General features: G+C 37.5%; 1 protein-coding gene across 1 annotated transcript; it reads right to left on the bottom strand.

Annotated features, from left to right (window-relative positions):
• Positions 1–15,648: 15,648 nt before the first annotated feature.
• On the bottom strand, positions 15,649–19,107 carry LOC141444443 (uncharacterized). Its single transcript, XM_074109991.1, has 4 exons — positions 18,855–19,107; positions 18,533–18,771; positions 18,318–18,444; positions 15,649–18,057 (listed from the first exon to the last, which is right to left on the bottom strand). The coding sequence occupies exons 2-4, from the start codon at positions 18,610–18,612 to the stop codon at positions 15,649–15,651; spliced, it is 2,616 nt and encodes an 871-aa protein (XP_073966092.1). The 5' UTR covers positions 18,613–18,771; positions 18,855–19,107.
• Positions 19,108–19,205: the final 98 nt, after the last annotated feature.

Below are 19,205 nucleotides of genomic sequence, written 5' to 3'. Positions count from 1 at the left end.
TTACTGAAATATCAATCCGAATAACAAATGAACTGAAACAATAACGGCACTACTGAATAATTCAGGAGGTTTACATTGGTTTAAATTAAAACGGCGATCCATCAAAATGACCAACAATTAACGCCAAACAAATAAATTAATGCGAACGCTCCTGAAGTTTATTTACATTTGTAAACTTTTATCTCGTCTTTGCTTCAAGCTTTTAAATTGCTTGTGTATTACGAATGCCTTGGGGATGTCTTCTTTTTTACGAAATCCTGGGCTAAATCTTTGGGACAACGCGTTTCCCCATTTTTTTAATTATTTTGATTTTTTATTTATTTCAAAAGTACCTACTCTCTGATGTTTAAGTGGAAATGGTATCTAGCCTGAAACTGTTACATATATTTGGAATGGGCTAATTATTCGCTTGTCTTGCATTGAATACCCATATTGCATAAAAAAAATTGTTCTCTCCATATATTTTTTCGCGGACGGTACCAAACTACGTACTTTTTGTCACCCAACAGTTTGGACAAATCTAATGATAGGTACTTTATATGTTGGAAACCGTTCAGCCGTTAGACTTCTGTGAGTAGGTACTAAAGAAATAGACATATACACGTGCATGTAATTATCATCATCATGTCAGCCGAAGACATCCACTGCTGGACATAGGCCTCCCCCAAGGCTCTCCACTCAGACCGGTCTTGTGCTTTTCGCATCCACCGCGATCCCACGATCTTAACCAGGTCGTCGCTCCATCTTGTTGGAGGCCTACCGACAGCTCGTCTCCCGGTCCGCGGACGCCATTCGAGAACCACGTAATTAAACGCCTGTAAAATATAACCCTCCTTCATGCAGCCGGGTAAAAATTCGATAGTTTCGCTCGTCAGATAAGCTGAGTCATAGATACTCATATTTAACGATTAGCCATTACATTTTACAACCAATTTACGCTTAGTTATCATAACATAACGGCGATCGCTTAAATTAACCAATCAGCGTCGAGTGCCGACAGCTCTGGCCAATGGGTAGGCGCCATTAGCCGCGCGGGGCCGCCGCAACCAATCCCGGCGCGTCATCGCTGTCACTCGAAAGCGCGCGAAATTGCTTGCCGTTGACGTGTGACAAATGGGAATTAACTTTTTTAAAAATGGCGACAGTTTGGTTTGAGAGGTGTCATATTTTCAGCTTGTTTATTGGGGTAATTTTTAGTGTCAGGCAACGGAGGTTGATATGGATACAGATGCCTAAATGCAGTGAATCTCAGTAGTGAATATTGTTTTCGTTCCGTTTGAGAGCTACGTGCCGCAGCCAGACATTGGCGACACCGCTTTTTTTTTACGTCAGGGCTTAAAAAAGAAAAAATTAAACACCTCTGGGTCGAGAACAAATATTGATACTAATGAACTGAAACCATTACTTTGCTCACCCGCGACCTTATGATAGCTATGCTTCTGCAAGAAATGTGTGTTCATGCAGTTCCTCCACCTCCACACTGTAAGAACAAATTTTGACATGTATCTCCGCAAAGTAACGCCTGATTCAATAAATTAAATTAAACTTTGATATTTTCATACAGTTAATAATTAATTTTGAAACACTTTAAATATTAGCTAGACAGTAAACTCCAAAGATAAACTTCAGAAACTTTATGACAGGATGTGTCAGTGTTTATTAGGGGTCCTTAACGACGGAACCCGACCGCGATAAATACAAATTAGCCAAAGCCTTGAGGGTTTAATCATTAACATTTGCAGTTAATTATTATGTGGTTTGGATTGGATTAGTACATAGACCCACTTGCTCGTTTGCCTTCCAGTCGATAAAAAAAAAAATTATAGCGTTTGATGTTAGAGCCTTATTCTGACTATTTGTGGGCGAGACTGCATATAGTTTTTATATAAAGTTAAGCATGATTTCCACCAAACGGCTCGCATCGGATCAGATCGTAAAGAAAATTTAATTTTTACAGTATTTAAATAATTCTAAATCATGTACACGTATTTAGAGTCTACATTACCAAGTCTAGCGCAGCAGCTTCAACCACCGTTTCCACCGGAGATGTGCGAGAATGTGTTGCTAGGAATATGTTTTTCATTAACCGCTCCGCTCAGCTGTTTCCACCAGAGATGTGCTGTGCGAGGATGTGTAAATGAAACGTTTCTATTGGTTAATGAAAAACACATCCCTCGCAACACATCCTCGCATATTACGAGCGTCTTCCGCGACACGCGAACGTAGCCGAATGAATGATGTGACGCGCGATCTTCTCCTTTCGCTTGTCGTCGTATTCGATCAGTGCCCTTAGTGTAAGTTTTCGGTTACGAAATACGTCTCGATCGCGTTCGCGTTAAAATCTAAATTTGTATGCAAACACGAACAGCGCCTCTAGCGGAACGTTTGCGATGTTCGTGTTTCCATACAAATTGAGATTTTAACGCGAACGCGATCGAGACGTATTTTGTAACCGAAGACTTACACTAAGGAATACCTGAATACTCAATCAGTAGCTTGTGATTTTCGGCCTCATGTTGTCTTACGTTGTGTTGTATAATGTAACTAATTTTGGGATTAGTTGGTTAAATCTTTTCTTTTAAATTAAGCTCGACCGCCCAAGAGACAGGCTCTGCCCTAGTTGGGGGTCTCTGTTGATTCTTGTAACATCACGGTGTGCACGATTTCTGTATTGTAATTTTATTGTTACTTAATTACTAAGTGTGTGCAATAAAGACTATTATTATTATTAAGGGTACTGATCGTTTCGCCTGTCGTCGTATCCGATCGGATACTTTTGGTTGTGGTCGCGTGCGCTCGAAGCCGAAGTCGGGCGCACTACTCATTAACGTAACGACCTTGTAACGACGGTGCGGAGCGAAGCCGATCCGACGCGGTCTCCGCATGTGTTCGTATCCTTTCCGATCCGATGCAATGCAAGCCGTTCGGTGGAGTTGTTCGGCTGTCGTCGCATTAATCGCATTAATAAAAACGGTGCGCATACGGTGCGTCACTGCGATTCCGTGCCGTCACCGTTTTTTAAGCAGCGGTTTGGTCGCACCTTAATTCTGTAAGTTTATCACATGTGTCTCACGAGAGCACAAGCCGTTAAATTAAAACATTAACGTTAAAATTAAACATTTTTGTTTAATTGAAACATTTTCACAAATCATTTTCTAACGTTAGAGTTTTGACAACTTCTAGAGCCGTATGTCCAGCTGCCGCCTAAAAATAAAGGATTCCAAGCAAGGCGTTTGAAATCCCCGGATTTTGCAGCTCAATCCCGGATACAGATGCTCCTGCCGAAAAGTAAAAGTGTTTCGCGCAGAATTTGAATTGATTTGCCAAGTTTTAAAACTCGGACGCTGGAGGAAAACCAGCGCCATTTCATTTGATCTAATAAAAAATATTCATTGCCCCGTTTATCCCGATCCAGTGGGAGTGGGATAAAAAGTAGTCTATGCGTTCCAGATGTCCAGCTAACGTACTTAATTTCATCCAAATGTATTTGTATAAACTCGGGGAATGTAATCACTAATCCGTAGTCCCACTAATACGAGTATAATAAATGCGAAAGTTTGTAAGTCTGTTTGTTTGCTACCTCTTCACTTCTAAACCGCTGAGTCCCAGGGAAGGATTGTTTTTGTCCCGAAAAATTGTAGTTCCCGCGGGATAGCGATAAACGTATTCTACGCGGACGGAGTCGCGGGCAACAGCTACTATCCAATAAATTGCAAAGGCATCTCGACATTCTCAAGCTACACGAAGCTCCGCAAACAGTGGTTATATATTTATTGCATTTGCTCGGCAGCTACTATTTTACCTGCCTATTGCGACGGGTATGTATTATAATACCGATAAACGAAAGACGAATTTCACAAGACCTATGGACGGAAGGCCGAATATTAAAACGTCGAATGGATATATGACCGAAAGTTTGAAATCCCGAAAGTACATTTGACCGGCAGCCTAAAACCCGAAGACTACAATCCCGAAGATCAAAATACCTACACTCGAAAGGTCGAAAACTCATAATGCCGAACAGTCATAATCACTACAAGTAAAATAATCGACAATCAATATATCGAAAATCAAAATACCGAAACTGCCGTTATACCAAAGACGAAACAAATATAGCAGGAAAAGATTTGTGCGAGCGAGCGAAGCGAGCGAGCAAGACGGTTCGCAGCAGAAGCGACTCGGATAGGTTAGGTTCAGAAGGCTAAGGCGGGAACGAAGCGGAGCGGAGCGGAGCGGAGCGGAGCGGAGCGGAGCGGAGCGTAGTTCCCGCCTTAGCCTTCGATGTTAGGTTTTTTTTTTATAGCAGGCAAGATACTTAACTGCCACTAAGAAAGTAGGTTGGATAAGATTCAACAGCAAAGATCATTTGTGAAGCAATATTATTCGGGCTGCTATAAAAAAAAACCTAACATCGAAGGCTAAGGCGGGAGCTACGCTCCGCTTCGCTCCGCTTCGCTCCCGCCTTAGCCTTCTGAACCTAACCTATCCAAGTCGCTTTTGCCTCGAACCGTCTTGCACGCTCGCTTCGCTTGCTCGCACATATCAAACTTTTTTTTACTTTCGGGTTTTCGTACTTTCGGTATTTTGTACTTTCGGTATTCTGAATTTCGATTTGTTAAGTGTCGATATTTCGACTGTAGGTAATATGATTTTTCGGTATTATAATACATACCCCATTTTCGGGATTTTGTACTTTCGCGTCATTTAAAAATAGATATTTCGACCTTCGGTGTATCGGTTTGTCGGTATTTTGTACATTCGGTATTCTGAATTTCGATGTGTTATGCGTCGACATTTCAACTGTAGGTATTATGATTTGTCGGTCTTATAATACATACCCATTGCGACTCGTTTGCCATTCCCAGATTATTTTAGTACTAGCCCAACTTTGAATCATGCTGCAGACATGTTGTTTATGTTCCCCTTTGAGATTTAAACGTGATATCAGAATAAATGTTTTGCAAATGTTACGGCTACTCGTGTAGTGCTGGATTCGCGGGGTAGAGGCGGTGCGGAACGGTGAAGTTATATTATACGCCATCTTGTTTTTTGACTTCCGTTAACTTTAAGAGAACATTCAACAGTTCAAATGAAGTTAATTTCTCCAAGACACTAGGGCCCAACTGTAACCCCCTTATTCATAAACGACAATCAAACCTATTTAGTTAAAATGCCGCTAAAATTCGTTTGTCCTTATCTGTCACTTCGACATTTGTATTTGTTAGAAAGGGACAAAGCATTTGTTAGTTAACATAGGCTTGTTAAGTTTTATGAATAAGGGGGTTAGTGTTTAAAAGATAACCAAGAATTAAGGTAATTATGCGCAGGCGCAGTAAAACAGAGTAAAATGTCTTGAGAGCGTTTATACCTGCTGAGCTGGCAACGTAAAATTTTTGTTAGTTTTTCTCGATTATTCCAATAAAAATTGACTGAAAATTAAAAATGTGGTCTGATAGAATTGTCTTAATATATAAGTTAATGTGTCTACTCCAATAATTATTCAAATACAAATACAAATATTCGTGATAGACTTTATATTCTTTAAAAACGAACAAATGTTTATTAACGGTTTTTAAAGAAAATAAAAGTCTACTTACGCATAATGATTGGAGTAGACACATCAACTTACCTATTATATATTAAGAACAGTTCTATCAGACAACATTTTAATCTTTCATTCAATTTTTATGGAATAATCGAGAAAAACTAACAAAAATGCAACATTGCCAGCTCAGCAGGTATATATACTATATAGTTCTTAAATTACGAAATTATAGTAAGTGGGTACAAGTCGCTAACAAGTTGGAAGACGGTTTTGGTTTGAAAAAAAAAACTTAAAACAAATAAATAACTCAAAATCATTCAACTGGACTGAACCCAAGTTATTAGTTAGCTTTATACCTCCTTCAATGAATAGATTGAATTACCAACCCACGTAATACACCCATGTAATATATACAGATATATTACGTCTGCGAATGAACAGAGGTACTTGTCTAACACAATTGGAATCACAATCGTTTTCACCACTTCTTTCTGTCACCCGGTATAAGACGAGGGTAGAAAGAGACGGTGATGGCCTAGGGTCAAGTACGACTGTCTTTCGAACACACCGATCGTTTCGCGGAAGAGATTCGTTTAGTGAGTCACATCCCAGTGTTAAACAGTTTACGAGTACCTATCATAGTCGAATGCCATGGATGCATTACCAAAAGCCGTCTAACTCCAGTCACCAATCGCGTTTAACAGTTCAGACCTCCAATTCACTTGCAAACGTATTTCCCATCCACGATGCGAAGCGTTGCGACCGCTCTAAATCTACCCGCTCGTGACTGTGTGACAAATCACTTGCTGGAAAATGGAAAACTTCAACGGAATTTAAACGGGGCTATATGGTTTTGCTGGCAGTGTTCTACCTTCCGTTGTTGGGTTCGCCGTCAGAGAGATATGGACGTACCTTAAACACATTTGTAAATGAATTACAACTTCTTTAATTTGTGAAGGAAGATCAGAATAGAGAGATCAAAGACCTTAAGTATAGATATAGGTTGTAGCGAACTGTTTTCCGCAACTCGACGATTTAGTGACCATACTTTGCGTGATTTGCTGCAGGCACTATTCATGCCAGCCTAGCTCTTGGAGGAAGCCAAGCAGACCCTTCACGTTGCCAATAACTTCCTGCAGTGACCCCGGTGACCCGAGCTGTAGAGCCCTGTAGTTCGCCACACCAGAACACTTCAGAAGGATTTGATGTCTTCTGCCTCCATGCATGCACTGTACCCCTGTACAGACAACTCCCCTAGTCAAAGACATTATATTGATATAGTTCTGTGAGAGAGATCTTCGGTCTTCAGAATTCAGGACTGAAGTCTGAACGATTTATGAATCTGAGGAACTTAAAAGTTCTTGTAGGTATGTCTTTGTCTAGAAGTAACTTAACTATTGTAACACCCGGGACTTATCAAGTTATCTCGCTTAACGAAACGAGAAATAATTACCTGGAAGTTCCGGCCACATAAACGTATATTTTCAAACTACTTTTTTTTTGTTGCAATCAAAAATATATATATTTGCAATAAAAGCAATAAATTCTTAAAAATATATTGAAAACACTATAGTAAAATAAAAACTGGTATAATCGTGGGATCCCTATGGGCTCGCATACTTATTAAAAGTCCGAATGTAATGTGTCAGAATGATCGTTTCTCAGAAATCTTTTTTTCCGAAAAATCCAATAATTGTTCAGAATTGTTATAAAACAAACCTAGCCTAACCTATAGTGATTTATTGAATCAGGCGTTACTTTGCGGAGGTCCATATCAATGAACTAAAATAATATCGCTGGTAATAAGGTCGCGGGTGAGCAAGGAAATTATTTTAGTTCACTAACCGATAGTGTTAATGACAATTTAAAAAATTTAGAAAACATGGAAGGTTTCAGTGGGAAAAAAAAAACGATGAATCGGACAAAAATTACGGGCCTGGTATGACTAGCGAAGAGTATGCGAACTTTGGCGCTCCCATAATCGTGCATCGCAGCAGTTTTCATTCAGTGACTATTACTATTACTGTAGTCATGATTTAGGCAATACTTCTATTCCGTCAAGCCTTCGATCTGATCTCCCAAACATGACACGCCCTTAATCTTCGAAGTGTCGCCAGTTAGCGACGCTGACTCGGCGATATTGAATCGTATCGATGTATCGACGGACGCCCCGCGGGACTGTACTGTAAGGTAACGGCGCCTGTTACCGGGGGTATCGAAATCGACGGCCATCACCGCGGCAATTTAAAATACGCATTTATAACCAAACCGATAGATTTCTTAAAAAAATATTTTACAAGATAAAAGCTTATTTAGTCGACTCACGTATCTATTAGCGCTAGTGTATGTGAATGAATCAAACATCTCGCAATTCGTGATTTTCCGAAATGGCACCGACGGAAGAGGATTTGCCATACTAACGCGTGACACCACATACAAGCAGACTCGAATCTTATTTAGTGTTTTACAAAATATTTATGGCAATTGAACTAATGTTATGGTTTTTAAATGGCTTTTTATAGTTTTTAGTACAAGTTCTGAATACTTTTTGTACATTTTTGGGCCCGGAAATACGATTAAAATGGAAAATAAAATACAGCGGCGATAGGCGCCATTTTTAACTGTTGATTGTAATACCGTGGTATATCACGGTAATAGTTAAAGTGGTAGTTTTGGTTCTTCAAGCTTTATTTTTGGTATAAATTATCGTTTATATAATTTGTTACAGTTATTCCAATCTTGATCTATTCACGCTTTTAAAAAACTATTTCCGTGGTATGAAAAGTATTAACAAACTCTTAATTTTAGCAAAACTTCAATACTGAATTTGTAGTTTCTATAGAAACCGTTATTTTGCCAAGTTGTTTAAATATTGCGATGAAATTTTATATTTACTTACCAGTTATGTAATTTTGATTATATGCCAAGGATGTAATAAGTATATTTGATTTGTAATTCAAACACAACTCTATCCTATAGTTTTTATAGGTCGGAATTAGATTTTGCAATACTCCAAACTAAGCCAATTAACGATGGTATGATCGCATAACCCTCGGTAATAGAATGTTTGGGAATCTATTACCGACCCATTCAATTGTCTTTGGGTCGGTAATAGGTTCTTAAAGAAGTCCCTATTACCGAGTGACATTTTATTTTTCTGGTAAAATATTCACATTTAGGGTACCGTAAGTGCAGATTTTTTTGAAAAAGTTGTGACTTTAACTCAGCATGCATACATCAAACTATAACTGGTGCATGAGCATAATAAAATACAATGGGCTGGATACACTATTCGAATCATACTTTAGTATTTTATTTAAATTTTTAAAAAAATATTTGATGTACAATATATTATACAGAACCAAAGCCATTACCCTTTTTTAATCCCTCGGTATTAAGTTCCAAAACATGTGTCGGGTTCCTTTACCGATGGTAAAAATTGCCGTTTTTTATACCCTCGGTAATAGAAGCTCAATTCGCGGTAATGGAATCACAGCCTGTCCATTACCACGGTAATAGAAGATTTGGGTATTTTGATTTCAATAATTATTTTATCAAATACTAATAACTAAAACGAGCCCAAAAAGTTAAGACACTGAAAGTTCAATAAACGCTCTTAAATAAAAAAAATATTCTCGTTTGTTAAGGAGCTTTGATACCCTTAATTTTTGGGACTCATTTGAAAACTTCCTTAAGTACCACGGTAATAGGCGCCGTTACCTTATACGGACCTTTGACTTGCCGTTTAATATTTAATTTATTTAGCTAGGGTTATGTCGTGTACAACGTGTTATTTTTGATTCCTGTGAACTTCAACAAAATCAATTGATTAAATGAAGTTAATAGTTGCTTTAAGACACTAGTGGTCTAACTATAACTGATTATAAGAATTAAGATTTTTAAAAGCGCGCCGTAAAGAAACCTACGTAATATTAGGTAATTTTTTTTCATGTTGATAACTGAATTGACTTGATTTTTATGCATTTTTAAATAATTTATTGAATCAGACGTTACTTTGCATAATATTGCATAAACGTAGCTATCATAAGGTCGCGGGTGAGCTAAGAAATTATTTTAGTTCATTTATATGCATTTTGGCAAAAGAAGGTTAAAAAGAGTGAGTTTGTTTGATGTGTCTCTTGTTGTCACGTCAATATTACTCGTAAAGTTTGCAAATTTTAGAATTCGATCTTTAAATTGACTGTCATCCCAGCCTATAAACGTCCCACTGCTGGGCACAGGCCTCCTCTGAGAACAAGAGGGCTTGGGCCATAGTTCCCACGCGGCCCAGTCCGGATTGGGAACTTCGCACGCACCATTGAATCACTTCGCAGGTTTGTGCAGGTTTCCTCACGATGTTTTCCTTCACCGCAAAGCTCGTGGTAAATTTCAAATGTAATTCCGCACATGAACTAAATATTAACTAGAACTAGAACTATATATAAATTGACTGTGAATTTCATATTTTTTAATTTTTGCGTACCTACCTACTTTTTAGTTTTAGCCAAAACTTAATTACCAGGATAGGTTTAGCAGAAATCAATATTAGCACGGTGTAGTGTTTAGTGTAAATGGCTGAATAACCTGACAGACTAACATATCGCGACAACCATTGCCTAGCTACTGCATCGGTAAAAAAATGAGGGTCTTAGTTTGCTTTGCTAGATAAAAATGACGCTCACGTTTAGAATCACTATAGGTAACTGGGGGGCTACTACGAAATTCGTAAATCGAAGTGCGTATCTTACCGTCTCTTTCACTCTCGTATTAAATAATATAAGCGTCAGTGGCGGTAAATGGCAAGAGCGAAGTTCGAATTTTGGCACTTCGTAGTACCTACATGGCCTGATCATGTTCCTTTTGAAATCGAATTAAAGTAACTCTTAAACAGTCTTACAGCCTTATTCATAAAAAGTTAGAGCCTCCTTGAAGGCTCCTTGAAGGCCCGATGCTAAAAAACATGATTCAATAAACGTCTGTTAGCGCTAATCAGTCGATCAAGGCTCTGCTAAAGTTAGAGGACCGTAGACCCTCCTTTATCTCTCTGCTGAGTCACAAAATGGCCGCCACAAGTTTGAACAGCTGACTTTGACTAGAGCAAAAAAACCATAGGTACCGAAGATATTTATAGTGAAGGCAGGGCTACGCAGATTAAAAAAAAACAGGAAAATTTATTTTCAGGAATTTGTATTTAAAAATCCTCTAAATTAGCAACAATAAATCCATACTTCCATACTAATATACTAATATAACTATATACTAATATACTAATATACTAATATATACTAATATACTAATATACTAATATACTAATTACTAATATTACTATACTAATATATATTATAAATGCGAAAGTAACTCTGTCTATCTGTCTGTCTGTCTGTCTGTCTGTCTGTCTGTTACGCTTTCACGCAAAAACCGCTGAACCGATTTGGGTGAAATTTGGTACAGAGATAGAATAGACCATGGGAAAGAATATAGGCTATCTTTTATCGCGAAAAAAAAGGCTTTAAGGGGTTGAAATAGGGGGTGAAAGTTTATATGGTGGAAGTTCGTCGCTGTTGGAAATAAAACCATGAAACTTGGCATTTAGGCACTTAATCCATACTATCCATACTTAATATTATAAATGCGAAAGTAACTCTGTCTATCTGTCTGTCTGTCTGTCTGTCTGTCTGTCTGTTACGCTTTCACGCAAAAACCGCTGAACCGATTTGGATGAAATTTGGTACAGAGATAGAATAGACCATGGGAAAGAACATAGGCTATCTTTTATCGCGAAAAAAGGCTTTAAGGGGTTGAAATAGGGGGTGAAAGTTTATATGGTGGAAGTTCGTCGCTGTTGGAAATAAAACCATGAAACTTGGCATTTAGGCACTTAATAAGAAATAAGTCGGTATGTGTTTTAGCTTTTTTGAAAATTCGACCTGTGAGGGGATGAAAGCTCATATGGAAGGTCGTCATTATCGAAGATAAATCCATGTTTCTTTATGAAACTTGGTATTTGGGCACGTGATAAGAGATAAATAATTGTTCGAGCGTTTTTTTTAATTCTTCTTTTTCTTAAAACCGTTAAAATCGACTCGAACTCGCGCGTCAAGGGTTCCGTGCATAGGTATTTATGAATATCAAGTGTTAGCAGAGCCAAGCTCATAAGCAAAATGTACGCAATGTGGGGTCATTTTACATGGCTTATTAACATAGACAGTCAGACATGAAAAATTATGATTTTCAGATTTTTCTTACTTATTTTGCTATAAAGGGAATAAAATTTGCTATAAGAGCTTCTTTATACAAAATTTCAAGTTTCTAGGACAGCCGAAAGTACCCTATAACTTTTTTTGAGTTAGGGTTTTAATTTCAACTCGATAAATACTCCGCACGTTTACGGGATAAAGGGTCTTGACAGACAGACGGACGGACGGACAGCAAAGTCATCCTATAAGAGTTCCATTTTTTCCTTTTGAGGTACGGAACCCTAAAAAACATTTGTTCCGGCTCTTTTCAAATTTCGTCATTTTTCATACCTACTTGAAAATATGGGGATGAAAGTTCGTAAGGAATTCCAAACAAATTTACTATAAGTATAGAAATATGTGTAGCAATGCTTAGTAAGAATGCCGTCTTAATTATAATCCTACCCTCCTAACTTACAATACAGGACGTAAGATGTCAAGAGCTCACTATAAAGAATTAGTCCTTTTGTGTTGGCAGGGTAGAATACTTATGTTTTACCAAAGAATGGAAGAAGAACAAAAAAAAATAGTTTAGATATAAAGCAATGTATTAAAATTGGTTATTTTCAGTAAACCGTAGAAGTTTCTATGTGCTATTATTGGCAGAATAGGTACCCTAAATAAATTAAATACTTTCCAAAGTTACTATTCCACGCGGACGAAGTCGCGGGCAAAAGCTAGTTAACAATAAATATGAAAAAAAAATGAGGATGATTAACATAATTATGGCTTTTTGCACAACAAAAACATGCGGATCGGAAATGGCGGGAAAACAAACATCTCGCTTTTTTATTTTTTCCTGGTAATTTGCTGTCACTGCTGTAATTTTTTTTTTTTAAATTATCGATTAGGCCATTTTTTGTGTTTGATTTGTCAAGGTGGCCAACATAACGCGTCTAATCCGTCTATCAGCAACTCAACAACTAGCAGACTGCTAGCAAGCGTTTATGAATCATACTTCTTGACAACCGTCTAACAAGCTTAATCAGTCTGCTAGTAACAGACCGATCAAACCTCAATTAAGGATTTTTTATGAATAAGGCTGTTAAACTGTACGTACCTACTACGGGTATGTGCAACGTTTGGGAGTAACATTCGCTTAAGTTGTTTAAAAATTGAACAATGCCCTGCAACACGTTTCACAAAATGCCGTTAAAATTTTAAATGCAAAGCCTTTGAGACGTGTATTCCATTGGCAAAATAACTCGCATCCGGGACAAACCAGATTGAAAACTAAAGCAGCCAGTCACCGCCACGTTCCAAATTTGAAAGTCACTGGGCGTATTTTGTATTAACTTTCGGGCTTGATCAACCCGAGGCAATGTTTTTGTTGATCACAATTTTAGTTAAGTTTCCTTCCGGCCTTGTTTCCATTATCGACATTTAATTAAAATTTAATTGAGCTAAGAAAATATTAAAACTGATCGAATCTCATAGATTGATGTAGTACAATCTACTACCTAATCTACTTAGTAGATTATAGTCCCTCGTCTAGAATTTAATCTACCAAGTAGATTAGATTGTATTTTATTTCCGTCAATAAACTAGAATTTGCATTTATTAGTCATTCCCATGCCTTTGCGTGGTTTCAGATTAGAACTTGTATGAAAATGCCAGCCATCTGAATAAAATTAAAGTTAATCGAAATCAAAATAAACACCGTGCGTTACGTAATAAATACGTTAACGTATTTTTATTTTATTAACGTATTTGTATTAACTTGTTTTTAATCTCAAGGGGATAACTGAAAAACAGCGGCTGTTTGCTAAAATAGTAATAGTCGGGTGAAATGGGTCTCTTTCCACCCTTGGTTATCAATCTACCATTTCAACCCGCAACAAAAACACTGGCACGAAACGCCCTACATTGTCAAAATAGAATTAAAAACCAAAACGTATCATCCAATCAGCGCTGGCCTGTACAAATTTACAGCCAATCAGAGCTCTACCGCGCAATTAAGCAGGCGCCAAATTTGACGTTTCACGGGCGTGTTTTTGTTTGCGAAACGCGTTTAGGAAGTATTTTGTGACGTTAACCAAACAAAGGGTTGGTAATTTTGTCGGGTCATTTGTCTTTTTAATTAAGATCTGTGGTCATAAGTCCCCACCGACCGAGGGTCTTAGCGCAGAAGGAAACGTAAATAAACGGTAAACTTCTACAAACATTTTTAACCGACATCAAAATAGGACGAAGTTCTCAATTTGTTCTTTTATCTGTGTCTGTGTTTGTTACCTCACAACTTCGTCATTTACGAGTAAGACAGGTATAACCTTTTGGGAAATACTCGCTTTTCTTGAATATCAGCTTAAAAAATTGTTAATTTCACGACGTGACAGCAAAAAATTATCTTTCAAATCATTAAAATAGTTGGTTTGTATTTTCTACCCTTTTGCTAAAGTCTAACGTGGCAATCAAACAAAGCAATAGGACCAGCTATAAATACTGCAGAAATACCCAACAGAAGAATACGAACGACCTTTTCGGGACTCTAACCGATCCGTACCATATTACAGTCACTTTCCATATAACAATGATTGATCGGGGTCCGCTGTTCGTCCATGTTAACCGCATAGTGACCAAAATTAAATATTGACAATTGACACGAGTTGCTAACCTATTTTACAAGCTTTTATTTAACTTGCATTGTATGTAGGGGAGACGTATGTATGTAATGTATTTATGTACATTATGTATGTATGTGCGGGTAAAATCTTAAATAAATAAATAAATAAATATCACGGGACAATTCACACCAATTGACCTAGTCCCAAAGTAAGCTTAGCAAAGCTTGTGTTATGGGTACTAAGCAACGGATAAATATAATTATATAGATAGATACATACTTAAATACATAGTAAACACCCAAGACCGAGAACAAACATTCGTATTTTTCATACAAATATCTGCCCCGACACGGCCATCTGGTCGTCTAAAATCTTGCAAGTTAAGTAAATTTGACCTACTTCCAGTGGTCTGATCGACTTGAAATTTGGCACATTTACGAGTATTTAAATCTGGTGAGAGCACACAGTAATCTGGTAGTGTCATCCAGTATTCCGCGGCCAGCATCGTCTCCGCAGAACGGAATTCCTCAACGGAAACGTAGTTTAGATGAAAATGCAAGTACAGCCAGCAAGAAAAGCTTGTATTAAAAATGAATTTTTAACAAAAACTTTTAATAAAATCAGCTTCAATGAAATTTTGAGGATGTGATTCATACAGATGGAGCGCAGGATTTTGTTTTTATATTGATAAAATAAGAGTTTTATTTAAGGTGATACCAAAACAAAAATCTCGCATCGTAATGGGCGGAGACTAAAGACAAACGCGGGGAGCGCCCCCGCTGAACGGACACGTTACAAGCCGACGCGCGAAGGGTTTGTTTTTGACCAACCGACTGACCGAACACAGGGCGCATGGAGTCGACCACCAATGTATATATTTTTTATTTTTAGCTTTATTCGTTAAAATAAATATTGTTACGGCGGTGGGTTAGGTGGTAAACTTTGATCGTATTTTTCAACCCATTGGAGGCGTTCAGGACCCCTTATGGGCCTTTGAGTACATTTCAGTATATGGCAGTATATATAAGTAACAGTGTGAAATAAATCCTACTCTTTTCATCGGTGTTAAAAGTGCTTTTCAATCACGATCCCACCCCACGGAACTTAACAATATGTTTAATTAAGTATCTAAGTCAAACAGTATTTGCAAAATTTAGTTTTATAAATAGTCATCATCATCATCATTCATAATTTTAGCCGATAGACCCCCACTGCAGGACATAGGTCACCCAAAGACGCTGCGTCTTCCTATATGTAATAGAGATAATTGAAACGCTTTATTATTGATTAAACGATAATTTATTTAAAAATCCTCGAACCCAATTTCTCTTACATTATTTTCTCTTTCACATTCATTATCAGGACATTCCTTTTTATCTTGTCTGTTCAAATTGTCATTGTTTTTCAGGCACTTTTTATCAGTAAGAATTTCCTCATTACGTTTTATTTTTACATAATCCGGATCTCGGATGGACATGTTTCTGGGATGTCGTGGATCCACCAGCTCTGGTAAAAGACAATCTTTGTAAAAAGCTATTAAATTTGGCTCCATCTTGTCGCTCCAAAATTTGTCATCTTTTAGTATTGTTTGGGTTTTTATTTTATCGTCGCCGAACCAAACAGCCAGCAAACATTTATTTTTCTTGCATATGTGCATTTGACCCTGGGCTTGCATGTACCAGTCTGAGTTTTTGTTTACTTCAACCTGGCCCGTTTTTTTATTTTTTCGCCAAAAGTGCATTTTCCCTTCATTGATGGCAGCATCGATACCCATCTTAAAAGGAGCCACTGGACATTTTAGCTCTATGACCATGTCATCTGTGATGCCATCGGGTGTTGCACCTAAAAAGTGTATATTCTCATCGATAAAAAGACCGCAGTCTTTTATTTCTAAATTGCTTTGTTTAGAAAGCTGTTGCAAAGCAATTTTTTCATGTTTTTTCCCATGCGCGATGGACGCAACATGGTCAATGCTATTTTTGTACAGCATGTTTTTTACGATTGAGGCACAACTGTTAGTTTTGTTTCTTTTGACTACCTTCCCAAAGTTGGAAGCTGTGAGAAGATTTCGCCTTAATTCTAGCCATTCTCCACTTTCACTTTGTAGGATTGTTCTTTTTTCAATGTCCCGACGTTCAATTTCATTCTTTTTCAAATTTTCCAAAAAGTTTGCTTTTGCGAGTTCGAATATTTCAGGATCCAAATCTGGTTTACTTGCGTTTTCTCCATAATTGAAATCTATCTTTCTGGCATTTAATTGACGATTCTTTTTTCTCTTCAAAGTCTTGTGGAAATCCCTTTTCTCTGCCACAACATCTTCATATTTTTTTAATTTGGCTAGTGGACTTTCTTGTTGAATAGTCTTTCGGACTGTTGTGTGAAGTCTTCCTGAATTAAACGAAATGACTGCTCCTGCACATCGTGCTTGGTAAGATCGTTTAAGTGCATAGTTCACTCGTTTTCCTCCAACAAATTTGGCTATAACTCCATTGAATCTTTCGACTACATTACTATCCATGTTCTCTATAAGACTTCGTGCCTGTGATGCTACTGTCCCCGATATGTAATGTATTTGTTGCCAAAGAGCAAAATTAGAAATTTCTTTCCAATCTGGTTTAGTTTCTTCACTGCAAATATTTTTATTACATTTATCATGACCTCCAAATGCATGCATCATTGATCCTGTAATGTCTTGATGTAAGTTTTCAATACTTTTTGCCTTATTTTGATTCTGAGACCCGTGATAATTAATGGAATCACAAATATATTTTCTTCCGCGCAGTATCTTCTCATTGGTTAACTGTTTCCTTTCCGAGCATACATATTTCCTATCTGTCTTTAATTGTTGCAGTTTATTACAAAAATTTCTTAAAATATGGTTTCTGCAACCAATTTTTTCGACAGTTATTGAAGGATACGGTCTTGTTTCGAGAATTTTCTTGTGAGTATTACTGTCTCCATCTCCAACGAATCGCGCATAGATAACACCATGCATTTCTAACGACTGTTTAAAGCCTTCAGCAAGTATAGTTGCTTCCATGGCTGTGGAAGACCCACAAAAATTTTTAAAACATTCATGCTGCTTTGCGTCTTCTTTTCTCTTTTCAGCTCTAGCACAAATACAACAATATTTGTTTTTAACCGCCATGAACAGCACTTCTCCAAATCTGGCACCTATGATGGCAGCAGCTCCAGATAAGGCGGCGTAATTTGTTTTGTAAGAGCGTTTACTCCAACAACCATCTATGACGACGTCAACCATTGGTACTCCTTCCTTAGTTACTCTACCTTCTTCTAAAGCAGTCATTTTTTCCTTCTCTCCGGCTCGCCTCATCTCTTCCCATGCTGTAACTTCCCATTCGTCAAAAACTTCGTCCTGTGAATTTTTGTAGATATATTCCGACAAAACCGGCATATCTAAAGCAGCTGAAATTTGACTCAGCTGTGCGTTACCACAACCCGTAGCTATTGTACCTGCAACTGCCATTTTATTCAAACTCTGTTCAGAGTTCTGAATAGTGAATTCTTTTTTGCATAAATTGCACATAAACTTAATTTTAGATTGTAGGCCAGACTGTCTCTCTGAAATCATTTCCATGGCACTTAGGCCACATTCAAATAGAGATTCATGTTTCGATATTTTCACTATTTCAGTGAAAAAATATTTTATATCTACAAGTCTATGACCATCTATATGCGAATTTTCTTCATCCTGAAAAAAAAAACAATAAGTCAGTAAAAATTACTTTACTCTTAGTTGCAATAACAAGAAATCATCATCATCGTTCAGCTGAAATACATCCATTCCCCAAGGAGAGCCATTGAGCCACAGCACACAGTCGCGAACCACCTGCACCCAGCGACTCCCCGCTGCTTTGACCATATCATCATCTAGTGAGAGGCCGTTCAATGCTTCGTTTTCCGGTTCAATAAAGAAGTATAAACAAAAAATCCTAAGTGTTTAATACTCACGTCTTTTTCTTTCTTTCGTGAAACATCTATATCATAAGGTAATGGATCCTGCTCCTCTGTTTCCTCTAACATAGGTAATGATTGTATGGAAGGATTACGGCGTCGCTTCCTCGTGTGCATGAGTAATCTTAAAAAAACATTCAAGATATGTAAAAAAAACTTATTTAAAATTTCGTAATATTAGACTGGTATGTAGTGAGGGATTTACTAATCACCTTTTTTTTTTGGATGGCGACTCCAATAGTTTTTGTTCCATAGAATTCGTGCTTACGATCACATCTGAACATTTGTCCATTTCTCTTAGTCTGCAATAATAAAAGAAAAATAAACACTTCTGTAATATAAAAAAAGGATATTTTGCTAGGTTACCTACTCATGGGTTTCTGACGATATTAGCTCATCCAAATTCAATAGTACAGGCGAATCTTCCCTTGGCATAGTTATGGATTTAGCCCTGCAAATAGAAAATTCAATTAATGGAGTGGGTCAGCTGGCGTCTTGTAATGTTTGCAAAATAATTATAATAACAGTACTTACTCTCTCATCCTCCGAGCAGAAGCTCTTTTGAATTCCAAGTGCGCCCGTTTTGTCCTTTTTTTTTTAGGACCCATGTTTTGTTCACAGCTCAGGTATAAGATAATTTTTTGCAACACAAAAACTGAAACTTGTTAGGTTACGTTACGAAATTTATGTCAATAGAAAAATAACACGTCCAACGTTACTGAGTTATTACGGCCGACTGAGCTATCCAGGGCGGTCCAGAGAGGAAGGATAGCGTTACATTGCTAACGCGTGCGTAAAACAGGGATAGACGATGCGTTTGTGCGCGAAATGCGATGTCGTAAGCGACAAATCACATTTTGTTTATTATAATTAAAACTACTTCAC

This window comes from Choristoneura fumiferana, chromosome 30, assembly GCF_025370935.1.
Source record: "Choristoneura fumiferana chromosome 30, NRCan_CFum_1, whole genome shotgun sequence".
Taxonomy (NCBI): Eukaryota; Metazoa; Arthropoda; class Insecta; order Lepidoptera; family Tortricidae; genus Choristoneura; species Choristoneura fumiferana.
The sequence above is the reverse complement of the archived record's forward strand: the minus strand, read 5'-3'. Positions and strand labels throughout refer to the sequence as shown.

What these genes read in the sequence shown, in the direction of transcription:
- LOC141444443 (XM_074109991.1), bottom strand. Translation starts at nt 18,612, where the DNA reads ATGGACAAATGTTCAGATGTGATCGTAAGCACGAATTCTATGGAACAA. An exon ending in TCGCCATCCAAAAAAAAAAG is followed by an intron (nt 18,445 to 18,532) that starts GTGATTAGTAAA and finishes TGTTTTTTTAAG; the next exon opens with ATTACTCATGCACACGAGGA. An exon ending in CACGAAAGAAAGAAAAAGAC is followed by an intron (nt 18,058 to 18,317) that starts GTGAGTATTAAA and finishes TTTTTTTTTCAG; the next exon opens with GATGAAGAAAATTCGCATAT.